Source organism: Amblyomma americanum, chromosome 1 (assembly GCF_052857255.1).
Source record: "Amblyomma americanum isolate KBUSLIRL-KWMA chromosome 1, ASM5285725v1, whole genome shotgun sequence".
NCBI classification, from domain to species: domain Eukaryota; kingdom Metazoa; phylum Arthropoda; class Arachnida; order Ixodida; family Ixodidae; genus Amblyomma; species Amblyomma americanum.
This window is the reverse complement of record NC_135497.1, coordinates 185324439-185337340: the sequence shown is the minus strand read 5'-3', so window position 1 is coordinate 185337340 and position 12902 is coordinate 185324439. Positions and strand designations below refer to the sequence as shown.

General features: G+C 47.0%; 1 protein-coding gene across 3 annotated transcripts in view; it reads left to right on the top strand.

Moving 5' to 3' along the window:
• The window catches only part of LOC144114339 (protein FAN-like), an 80205-nt gene that overhangs the window by 64495 nt on the left and 2808 nt on the right, over nucleotides 1-12902 (top strand). For 2 of the 3 annotated variants that reach the window (XM_077647991.1, XM_077647992.1), the window contains exons 29-31: nucleotides 1040-1078; nucleotides 1260-1362; nucleotides 6896-7005. In XM_077647991.1, coding sequence (XP_077504117.1) covers nucleotides 1040-1078; nucleotides 1260-1362; nucleotides 6896-7005 — 252 coding nt within the window. Of the gene's footprint in view, nucleotides 1-1039; nucleotides 1079-1259; nucleotides 1363-4351; nucleotides 4455-6895; nucleotides 7006-12902 lie in introns of all 3 variants that reach the window. The other variant, XR_013311016.1, reaches the window with a different exon arrangement.

Here is a 12902-nt window from a genome sequence, read left to right as displayed (position 1 = left end):
ATGTCAAGGCATCAGCAGAACTTCGTTTGTTACCAGATTCTAGCTTCAAGAGAGCTCAGGTGACTAAATTAATCATATTCCCATAATTCCATCATTTCCACTGGTGTCCACAAACACTATGTCACTGAAAAGAGGAAAGAGAATGTGGCTGCTAGACACAAGTCTACGTAAATTGCAAAAATTCGAGCATTTTCTTGCAGAATTGAGAAAGCTAGAGGTCTTAGCCATGCCACTCAAAGGCTGGCATGCATGCAAGTGGGGCCTGTGTGCCCATCAGATGCAATTAGTGCTATAACCCCCTGAAGAGCTCGTCATAAGCCGACTGTCATTTCTGGCTCCTAACGTGTCCAGCTTGTCATGTGTTTTCTGGCAATCTGTGTCTGGTTTAAGGTGAGTAGGGCTCGTTTAAAGTGTTTTTTATTTTGGCTTGCCCACAGGTGCCAATACAGGTACTGCGTGACCATTTTGGTACCACTTTAGAAAAAATTGCGTTCATTAGGGGGTTAAACTACTATTTCTTCCACGCTACAGAAATGACATCACCTCATCCAAAATGCAATTTGAGATGCAGAAATGTTGTGAAACAATGTATCAGGTGGGAATACAATGCATGGGAATGTATAGGCTTTGTGCTGGGAGTGCCCAGACGTCGCATTTCAGTCAAAGAAAATGCAAGAGCTGTGAGCGCATCAACAATGTTCTACTATGGATGTGACTTGCAGCTAAGCATGAAACATCTTGATTTTGGGTACTCTGCATGCTGTTCCATTGAGAACATTGTTGTTTCATGCGGGTGGCAGCTTTGTCCACATGCCCTGTTTAGCTGTAAGAAGTGTCTTTTGCAGTCAGTCATGTTACTTAAATACTCTATTGGCAGTCACTATCTGCATGGAAATCCATGATATTTAGGAAAAGACTGTGCTGAAAAATAATTGCAATTTCTGAGTTGCCCATGCTAGCACAGAGCTAATGGTGATGAGTTTGAGATTTTAAAACTTGAAACTTCAACATCTTTAAATAACTTCCTTTTCTCTTCCAGTCCACAAAGGCACTGTGTCTGCTGTTTCATTCAATCCAGGTTGGTACCAGTGACTTATAAATTTCATTACGAAGTGTGCACTGATTACATTTTTCCACTGTGCTTAGTTCTCTCTTGTGATAGTAAATTTACTTTTAGGCTTTTTTTCTGTACCAACACTTGTAAGGTCTGCATATCATATGAAAAAAAAAGTGTTCGACTTTCTTTTTTTCTCTTTAAGATGGTCACAGGATAGCATCATGCAGTGAAGACAAAATGCTGAAAGTCTTAGATGTCCCAACTGGTACAGTTTTGTTTAGCAAGAATGCTGGTTGGGCTATGAGGTAAGCATGTGCTCTTGGTTGCTTACTCAGAACATTGTATTGACTTCTCATGGTTGGATGCTGTATGACTGAGGAATAGCTTCCACTGATAACTGCCCCTAGTGTTAATAACTGCAAAAGCACAAGCATAACAAAAGTACTATCAAGCTCAATATGAGCCGCAACTCAGGAGCTGTGGCTGGAGGGTCATGCTTGAAGCATTGCCAGCCCAGCACCACTGGAAATTTGTGCACTTACTTGTTGATTCAAAGAACAAGGTACACTCAGTGTTTGAGCAACTTGGGTGCTCTGTGTGAGGGCACGTTATTTTACTATATAAAGCGGAATCCTCAGCAGGTTCACTGCAGACGCGTTGTCAGTCATGTTGAGTGCGATAGTACTTCCATACAGTACTTTCATATGTGGTGGCTCAGTGGTTATGATGCTCGGCTGCTGACTCGAAAGACACGAGTTCAATCCCTGCCATGGCTGTTGCATTTCGATGGAGGCTAGAGGCCCGTGTACTGTATGATGTCGGTGCATGTTAAAGAACCCCAGGTGGTCGAAATTATCTGGAGCCCTCCACTACGGCATCCCTTATAGCCTCAGTCGCTTTGGAATGCGAAACCCCATAAACCAAGCTAAAATAAACTTTTTTAGTTCAAACTATTGGTTAATTAGAACTGATGATTTTGACCTGCCAACATCAAGTGTATTAAACGCTTCCATTAATTCAAAGAAATTTTCAGCCCCTTTCGAGACTGAATTATCAAGAGTCTTTACAAGGCTAACTAATAAGGCTGAAGAAAAGTTATTAGCGGGCTTCCAATATTCTAAACATTGATAGCTCTCACTTTTAAAAGGTTTATTCAAATATATTTAATGATTTTAGTTGGCCCATTATATCTTAGTCGAAATCTAGAGGAAGAAATGGGCTTGGGCAGGGCATGTGATGTGAAGGCAAGATAACCGCTGGGCCTTAAGGGTAACGGAGTGGATTCCAAGAGAAGGCAAGCATAGCAGGGGGCGGCAGAAGGTTGGGTGGGCGGATGAGATTAAGAAGTTCCCAGACATAGGGTGGGCGCAGCTGGCAAAGGACAGGGTTAATTGGAGAGACATGGGAGAGGCCTTTGCCCTGCAGTGGGTGTAGTCAGGCTGATGATGATGCTGATTTTCAGTGCATTTTGAAACTACTCGGGTCAGAATGTGCTTTCAGTTACCTTGAAACTTGCTTCCACAAAAGCCTTCATGGCGAAATGTGTTTCAGCACAGTGTTCATAGGGTGCTGGTTAGTGTGGCACAGAAAAATAGTTTATGAAGGCTGGACAGCAGATCTAACCATACATGTGTGGTGTGCTGGCTTCCTAATGCCATCTGTTATCTTATTAAGGTATAAAAAAAGTTGGTTTTTGAGGAAGGAAATGGTGCAGTATCTGTCTCACATCTCGGTGGACACCTCATTTGAGCAGTGAGGGAACGGACAAAGGAGGGAGTGAGAGAAGGAAAGGGAGAAAGAGGTGTCGGAATAATTTCGACCACCTGGAGATCTTTTGCACTGACATCGCACAGCATACGGGTGCCTTTTGCCTTTCGCCTCCATCGAAACGCAGCCGCCATGGTTGGGTTGAGCCGGAGTACCCGGGTACTCTGGCTCAGTAGATGAGCGCCTTAACCACTGAGCCACCGCAGTGGATCACATTAAGGTATCTGAATACTGTTGGAGTCAGTTGAATCTTCCTGTTTCTTTTTGGCCTCAAAGAGTATTTTTCTGCAAATCAAATAAAAATGTCCTCTGAAGAAATAGAGACATAAAATTTATGGGTCACATTAATTTTTATTGAAACGCAATGTATTCTTCACCAATGCATGGTGGGTAGTTTAATATTGCATATCCTGCACAGTAGTTTTTCCATCCATTTCCCGCAGAATATTCCGGATGGTGTCATACAATTCAGCGTTTTGTGCAGCATAAACTTACTAGTTAAGTTAGAGCCTAACTCGCGGCAGGGATTCGAACCGGCAGCCTATAATCAGGAGTTGTGTAAAACAAATCGTATCATGGCAATTTGTGGTTCTAGTGATTGATTATTGATTGGTGCCTGACAGGTGATAACGAGTTAATGAAATCATTGTAATTTATTGGTTAGATAAATGAGAAAAAAATTGGAAGACGTTTAAGCTTCGCCTTTGATAGTGGAACGCGACCGCATGTTGCAGCGCTGCCAGGGAGTCCACTGAATGCCATCGCCCATGCGGCGCGACGCCTTGCCCGTTAGACAAATCGCTCGGAGTCTCTAGGAGGCCTCTCAAAACAGCCCATCCACCGCCTGAAGAGATCGCGAGCAGGCTAGAGTGACGCTGCTTCCTGAATTGGTCGTTGTGCATATTCATTGTGATTGTGATTTTACATGAAAGGGAAGATGCAGTAAGTGTCTCACATATCGGTGGACACCTCAACTATGCTTTGAGAGGCCTCATAGAGACTGAGCGATTTGTCTAATGGGCAAGGCGTTGCGCCGAACAGGCGATGGCGTTCCGTGGACTCCCTGGCAGCACTGCAACATGCTGTCGCGTTCCACTCTTAAAGGCGAAGCTTAAACATCCTCCAATCTTTTAAATCATTCGAAGTACTGATAATGAAAAACAAAATTAGTTAACAGTTTTAATGAACACAAGTTGACTTACTTGAAGGGACACTGAGGACAACTTCATGCAATTATTTATCTCAGTAAAAATTTATTCTTTGCCTCTTGTGAGCATGTTGGCATTTGTCCGGCAAAAAAAAGACGCATTTATCGCAGAGAAAACTGAATTTAAAATTTTTCCACCAGAGCATTCAAACTCGTGAGGTCCTTACCAAAAAGAACGAGTTGTCGCCATTTTGAATTGAATGGCGGTATAGCGTAGCCTCTGGGATCTGCGCTGAAAAATTGGTGTTGATACATGCATTTTAAATGTGAAATCGACCGCTGATGGTGACACCTGTATTCTGTTTTTTGGTCTTTTCTAGCTTATAAGATCTCTGTTTTCAGTGAGAGTGGTCTCTCTGTGATTAAAACACTGTACCCTATTGATACAGGCCAACTTCAGTTCACCTCAGTGTCCCTTTAAAGGTCTGTCATGTTTTTTTTTAGCATGGAATAGCTGAATATTTGTGATAAAAATCAAGAAGTGTTTACCTAATGCAGTGAAAATTTAAAGCTCAGTTCCACTATAAGAAGCATTTAACGTTTCCTTTTGATCACAGTGTCTTTAGGACAGGTTGCTGACCTTGCATTTCTGTGCACATTTGCTGTGTTTGCTGTGTTGTTGTGAATTGAACTGTAGGTGGTTTTTATTGCAAAACCTTGTGGAGATTATGTGTTTATACTTGTTATTCAGGGTTCACACAGGATCTTAAAGGGACTATGCAGTGAATAAAAAGTTGCTTGTAAATGTTTTCAATGCTTAGAAATGATGCTAAGAAGTATTCACACCAAGTATGAGTCTTCGGAACAGAACCGGCAATTTATTATGAATTTTTAAAAACCGTGTTTTGAAAAATTCGCGGGCCGATTGGTGTACTCGTAGTGAACGATTTTGAAACTAAGATCGTGGAAAAAGACGTCACTATACCCATGACGTCAGCAGGCCACCACACGCTGTCATTCGCTGGAGCCATAGCAGCCACGACGTCACGGGCACACTTTCGGTAGCTGTGAAATTTGTCTGCTCGTGCCGCCGCGCGACCCTCTCGGGCATGCGCGAGCCAAGGCATTGCCTTCGCGCATATGGTCTCATTTTTCCTCTGCCGCCTCCTTCTGTCGGGAGTTCCGGAGCCACTCGCAGTGGCTCGCCGAGTCACTACTGTCGTCGCTGGCGTTCAGCCGGTACGGCGTGAACGCATAGAGCTCGATGCACATCGCGGCCGTAAGAGCGAGCAGTCGCGCCTCGAGATCTGGGTCCATTACTGCTAACTACAACAGACGACAAGCAAACCCGATGCGCGCCGCAATCACGCCGCTGACGCTGTTGCTGGGGTGCTAGGAGCGACAACTGGAAGTTGCAAAATTAACGTCAACGGATGACGTATTCATGGACGGGGCACAGTCCCAGAGCTGTTATCTTTATTTTTTTTTCTGGTGCCCCGCGTGTACGAGTTGAGGGAGAGGAGGAGCGTAATTTTTAATCGTCTATATCTTGGTTGTTGTTGATGCTAACTCAAAAATTCTTTCGTTGGGGTGACGAGTGATGAAATGCCTATCTCTCGTCTGCTTTACATAATCTCAATTAATTTATTGTATAGTCCCTTTAAATCTTTGAATACCCTTGATCTTCCAAAACACTGATTGAAGGGCCCTTAAATTTTGATATACCATAAAATTCCGACCAAGCGCCCCCACCCCCGCAAGTCGAAATTACTGGCAAAGTAGGAGGGGGCGCTATCCCGTAATGGGACCGAAATTCGATATGGCGAATGTTCCTTCCATTTTCCCAATGCCATTGTATGACCTCAAGTATCTTCGATACTGTGTACGAATCCGTTGCCTACTTGACAACGCCAAAACAAGACAAATGGCGCGTGACGAATGGGCATGCGAATGGCTTGAAAAGCAGGATTGGATTGGATTCTTGGAGTGGATGGGACAGGCCAGTGTTGCCTGGGATTATTCTAGTTCACTGTAGCCTGGGCACGGTGCGTGATAAGGGCGTGGAGAGGGGGGGGGGGGCAGAGTAGAACAGCAATTTTTTTAACTGCACACTGAAAGGAAATACAACAGAAAACGCACTGAAATACATAGGCTATAATATGCAATGAAAATAAACACCTGTATAGAAAAAAGAAACCAGAGAGCCGTCCATTGAAAAAGAAGCATGCTCATTCACACAAACCCATACAGCAGATGCAAACAGGAAATTATTTCCAGGAAATGATTTTTCTAAGTTCTTCTGGGTGTTCGCGCCGCCGCAGTGGCTCAGTAGTTATGGTGCTCGGGTGCTGACCCGAAAGATGTGGGTTCGATCCCGGCCGCGGCGGTCGAATTTCGATGGAGGCGAAATTCTTAGAGGCCCATGTACTGCGCGATGTCAGCGCATGTTACAAAACTCCCAAGTGGTCGAAATTTCTGGAGCTCCTCACTGCGGCGTCCCTCATAGCCAGAGTTGCTTTGGGACGTTGAACACCCATAAACCATAAACCATCTTATAAGTTGTTTTAATGATAACTGTGATACATCAACATGTTGTACGTCAAGTTTGTTATGGCGTGGTAATGTATTTTATATGCTTTGTAAGCCAAAGTTTGTTCTACACGTGGGAACATTCCAGAGTTGAGGTTTTCGACTTTGGTAGATTGGCACATTACGGGTGAGATTAGTAAGCCTGCGTAGACTGTCAAGATTTTTTGTGGCATCCTTTGCATACCTCTCTCCATTAATTTCGCATCGTATAATTGAAACTTCAGTCTATATCTTAATTTTTTAATGAAAGCAGTTTGGAGGCACTTGAAGCAAAGCAATCAACTTTCCTTTTTTTTTTCATGTGCTAAATGTGATATACATTGGTCAATTGCCAGGTGTCTGTGCTGGGACGGCGCAACAGTGCTGACAGGCTGCGATTCTGGAAGCATCCTTGTCTGGGACCTGCTAAGCGCAAAATTAGTTGCAACTGTGTCAGCACATTCTGGTGAGACCTTTCACCCGTGCGTAATTGAAAGATTGAAAGCATAGTCATGTTCCAAGTTGGGAAGCTGTGTGTTCTTTAAAAGTGTTCCATGGTTTAATAATGAACACAATACCGTTAGCATACCAGTGATTCTTCCACCTTTACACCTTGTAGTCCTGCATGATTTTATTCCACATGTGAATGGCAGGGGCAGAGTTGAAGCTTAATGCAGTGTAATGTTTTCTGCATGACACAGGCAATATGGAGCTCATAAACATTCCACAGGAAATTTGTCTAATGAGGTATGGGACACTTTTTAAGACCTACTTATCGTGCAAGGTCTACAAATTCAACATCTATGTGGCGTAGACCTACACTAAACAGCTAAAAAATAAGGAATGTGCAGCAACACCACGGTGACAGTCATTTTTTTGGTGCATGTAGTAAGGCAAAAGGCTGCAGGCCTATCTAATCGGCTTATTGCCACCTTCTCCAGCTTGCACTGCTGAAACTGCATGCTGTACCACAAAATGGCACCCATGACATCACATGACTACTATACTATTATACTTATTCCAGTATATATGAAAATTTTTATAGCAGGTAATGAATGCATGCTTTAGAATGTTGAACTGCCTTGTGGCTACTTTTAACGCAAATATTATGTGACAGCCTTAAGCTCATGTTCAGCGAAAAAAAAGTCGTGTTTGTTGGCATTGGGATTGTTGAGAAAAACCCAACTGGTCGACAAGGTCATAACATCACACTTTGAGAAGTGGAATAAAAATCATTGAAACTTGAGTTTAATTGTGATTAAGAGTTTGTATGACTGAAATGTCATTATGGCATGTAAATTATTATGCTGAAAAAAATCGGGATAATTAGAAATCGAACCCATCACCCTATGGGTTGCAGGTCAGTCATGCTATCGCCTCGCCTGTGGAGGCATGTTCGTTCGACTTGTTTAACGAGAGACCTTGTGTGTCCTGTATCATGTGGTCTAATATGCATACTGATGTATGCTAATGAGTGTAATTAGAAATAGGTACTAAATAAGAAAGTAGCAAACAACCATTAACGCTGTTTCATCATACCCGTAAGGTGGAGCTTAAGTGTCCACCCCCTCGCAATTTGTTTCATGCCACTGTCCGATCGGGGTTCGCTTCAGTCATGGGTGAAGATTCATGCACCGTGGGTGAAGAATAGTCCAAGATTTTAACTAAACTTGCTGTCCAAATGGGATGTGCTTTTTCCCAGTTAGCAAAAATTGCCATAGGCATAGGGCAAAGCTTGCGAACTATGGTTTTCCACCTAACCAAACCAAAGCAAACAACCATGGAGGAAGGAAAAAAACTGTGGAGGGGCAGTTACGCCACATTTTTTGAAGCCGGACGTGAAGGCTCTTTCCTGCTCCCCCCACCTACTTAGCCGCTGTCTCAGTGGTTTGCGCATGTGCAGCAGACTATGCCACTGCGCTGAACGTTACTATTGGCTGTGCCGTCGGCCAAAGACTCCCAGTAGTCCTTGCAAAAGTACGAAGCTTGTGGCACACTTTTTGGCGTGCAGCTTATATGGCCTCTCCCAAGGTTTCCTTCCTTCATGCAAATAACTTATGCCTGTGCATGTAGTACAACCAAAACTTGCTTGCCCAGCTAACCAGTCCGAGAACCCTGTGGACAAAAGTCATATATTACAAGTTAAAATAAGACTTGAAATGAGGCCTCCATGTTGTTTAATCTCTAGTATGGTTTCATAGTTCTACTCCTCAGGCAAGCTGCTGGAACTTGGCTACACGCTCGTTCATTTACAGGTTTTCTACCATGTCCAGTGGAAATTTGGAAGTGCACTTCTCTGTAGCTTGCTACAATACTAATTCTAAGCTTTCTAAATGTAAGCAAGAGGCTGTTGAAACTACAATTTCACTTGCCATTCATTTTCATGAGCAAGATGTGCACTTGCTCCTTTAGTGGTGTTCCAAGGCCTGCAATGTCTGCATGTGCAAATAGTTGAAGAAGGTGCCACTTTCTTTTTTTTACTAGTAAAAGCACACGCTCTTCAGCTTACACAATCATTGTTTGCAGTGAAGAACAAATTAATAGCAGACATTTCTAGATGCACCAAGGAACATCGCCAGCCCTTTATAGCTGCCAACATTTCTCTACAAGAATTGCGACAGATTCATGTAGGTTTATGTTGCTATTGTCGTGAGCACCCCCCCCCCCCCCCCCCCCCCCCCCACTTTCCTGTAGTATTTTTTTTTCTTCGTGCTGTATTGTGATATTTATTTTTACTTACAAGTATATATGTATTATATGATGCATATGCTTTCATGATGCTCCCTTTTTTCCCTTTATCTGTTCCTTGTTCTTGTCTTCCGCCACTGTCAATGCTGCTGTGCAAAAGGGCAAGCCAGGATCCCTCAAGCTGTTTATACAGCTCTTTCCCTGGCCTTCCTTGCAAAACTTTGTTGCAAAATAAACTAACTTCATATACATTGAGTGTTCCAAACATGTATTCAAAGATGGGCAGAGTTGTCCTTAAAGGGGCTCTAATAAGGTTGCGGTGTGCCTGGGATGTTAAAGCACGCTGCTTCACGAATATTGTAGAGGAAGAATTTTTTTAATGCGCTTTGTAGAAGCTGAGTTATCTGCAGTCAAAATTTGAATTTCAGCGTCATCATGCTCCCTCTCATCACTTTCTGCACGCTGGAAGGTCGGCGCTCCTCCGCCGACCCCACCTCTGGGAGCTGAGCTACGCTGCTTATTGGCCGCGGCCATGAGAGCTGCCTGACGTCTGAAAGATTCTAACCAATAGCCATCTCTGAAGTTGTATATTGTTACGGTGTGGGATGCCACGGGGTGGCCACGGGCCCGCCCAGAGAAATATAGCAGCAGTACGGAGGAGAGCCGGCGAAGCACGACTGGCGGCGGCCAAGCTTTCTCGTTCTATCTCCCTCGTGCTAGAGCCGCGCGCTCGCCGCTCGCGCTCGCTCTCCGCCTCTTCTTTTATTCCCGTATCACCTTTCCACCGGGGGGGGGGGGGGGGGGGGGGGGGTGGAGAAGTCAGGCCGTGCTTTGATGCAGGGTTTCCTGGGGCGATGCAATGTGGGCTCGCAGATAGGAAACGGTCACACTCTTCGTTGAATTCGAAGTGTGTGAGCTGGGCGAAGGTCCCACACCGGTTAGGCTAACTTCAGGGAGTGTTATGCATATTGAGCGGCGATCCGTTTATGGGACTGCATTGCGTGGGGAAGGCATGGAGCCAGCAGGCGACGACGGCACTGATGAGGACCCGGTAGCTAAGTCGGAGTCACCGCAGGCGCCGTAGACATATCGCTTCATGTTTGAAACATGTTCTGGGAAAATGTGGTGCACACCGCATGGTCGATGCTCTGGCAGGTCTTCGAGGCGGTATGTCACGGGGCCGAGTCGGGCAACGACACGGTAAGGGCCGCGGTATCGGGGCAAGAGCTTTGCGGCACGGCCAGTCGCACGGATGGTGCGGCGAACGAGGACCAAGTCACCGGGCCGGAAGGGGGGATGTGGTGGTGCTGCCGCGTTGGCCGCTTGCACACGCGCGTGAGCCGTGAGGAGGTTGCGCTGGGCGTCGAGGCGGGCGGAATGAAGTCGTTGAGCAGATTCAGCTGGTGACGCAGTAGGATGGGGAAGGCCCAACTGCGCGTCGAGAGGGATGGAGGGCGTTCTGCCATAGACGACTGAGAACGGCGTCACATGCGTTGTTTCTTGCGCTGCAGTGTTGACTGCAAAAGCTGCAGCAGAAACAAAACGATCCCAGTTTGTGTGGGACGGAGCGACGTAGGATGTGAGTATATCCGTGAGGGTACGGTTAACACGCTCCACGAGGCCATTGCACTGCGGATGATTGACGGATGTAGTGGAATGCGCAATGCGGAAGGAGCGGAGGGCTCGCTCAAATTCATGGGACATAAAGCAGCTCCCACGGTCCGTGATGAGGCGCCGAGGAACACCGTGCCGAAGAACGAGATGCTGTTCCACAAACGCGACGGCATGAGCGGACGACGTGTCTGGAACGGGCAGTGCTTCGACCCACTTGGAGAAGTAGTCGATCGCAACCAGAACATACCGGTTGCCGGCACGCGTCTTCGGAAACGGGCCCAAATGATCCAGTCCAACCAGCTCGAAAGGTGAACTTGGTGGCGAAAAAGCCTGCGGGGGTGGCTTGGTTACACCTGTGGACGGTTTTCTGTACTGGCATGTCTGGCAGGACGCCACGTGTTCCTTGACATCTCTGGACATATTAGGCCACCAAAACCGCTCCGACACTCGTGCGTAGGTCTTGCCGCGACCAAGGTGACCAGCCGTGGGAGCGTCGTGTAAGCCGCGCAAGATTTGCGGCCGCAGTGTTGCCGGCACAACTGGCAACCAGACGGGTGGTCGACCACGGAGCCGCTTCACATGACACAAGAGGTCGTCCTTCATTCGATAGACCCGGCGTAGTTGGCGGAGGCCTGCGCCGGCGCCAAGGGAGTGGATTATGGCAGCAATGGCGGGATCTTGCGTTTGTGCAGTCCTCAGGTCCGTCAAAGCCGTCACGGAACAAGGGTGGCGAGAAAGGAAATCGGCATCTTGATGGGCAGAGCCGCGCCGATGCACTATTGTGAAATTGTACTCTTGAAGTTGCAGGGACCAGCGTGCAATCTTGGCATTCAAATGTTTGGCGGACTGCAGCCAAGTGAGAGCGCTATTGTCCGTGACTATGGTGAAGTGATGGCCGTACAGGTAGGGACGGAACTTCTCGACGGCCCAGACAACGGCGAGGCACTCGAGTTCTGAAGAGTGGCGGCGGCGCTCAACGTCGGAAAGCTGGCGGCTGGCATAAGCTAGGACTTTGTGGTCACCAGACCCGTCTTCTTGCAGGAGGACAGCGCCGAGCCCATCTTGGCTGGCATCCGTGTGGAGAACGATGGGGGCCGATTCGTCGTAATGGGCCAATGTAGGAGGCTCGAGGAGGGCGTGCTTGACGTCAAGAAACGCGAACTGTTGGGCCTGCGTCCAACTCCACGGTGCATTCTTCTTCAGCAGGGCGGTCAATGGAGCGCTGCGCTTGGCAAAGTCCGGAATGAAACGACGGAAATACGAAGCAAATCCAAGGAAACTTTTGAGCTCCTTGGCGGTGGTGGGAGCTTCGTAAGCTGTAAGCGCTTTTAGCTTTTCAGGGTCGGGACGGATGCCATGCCGGCTCACAACGTGACCCAAGTACGTCACCTCCGCGAAACCGAAGAAACATTTTTTTGGTTTTAAGCGAAGCCCAGCAGAGGTAAGGGCTTCGAGGACGAGTTTGAGGCGTCTCTGGTGTTCTTCAAATGTAGCCGCGTAGACAATTACGTCATCCAGGTAGACCAACGCCATAGTCCACTTCAAATGGCCTAAGACTCGGTCCATGAGACGCTGGAAGGTGGCTGGAGCGTTCGAGAGACCGAAGGGCATACGGTTGAACTGGTAAAGGCCGTCGAGAGTCACGAAAGCCGTCTTTTCCGCATCATCGGGGTGAACAGGCACCTGCCAGTAGCCCAAGAGCAGATCTAGCGTGGAAAAATAACGGGCCCCCTTCAAGCGCATCGTCGAGGCGAGGCAGCGGGTACACGTCGCAATTAGTAATAGCATTTAGCTTCCGATAGTCAACGCAGAAGCGGAGTGTTCCATCCTTCTTGCGCACAAGGACGACAGGGGAGGACCAAGGGCTACAAGAAGGGGCAATGATTCCCTGGTCAAGCATGTCGCACACGTGCTGCTGGATGACTCTCCGTTCGGCTGGCGCTACACGGCGAGGTTGGTGATGAACGGGCCCGCGGTTTTCGGTGTTGAGCCCAGGAAGTGCACCCGAGTTCACCGGCGCTGAGAGCAAGGCAACTGCGATGCTCGAGCAGCAAGGTCTTC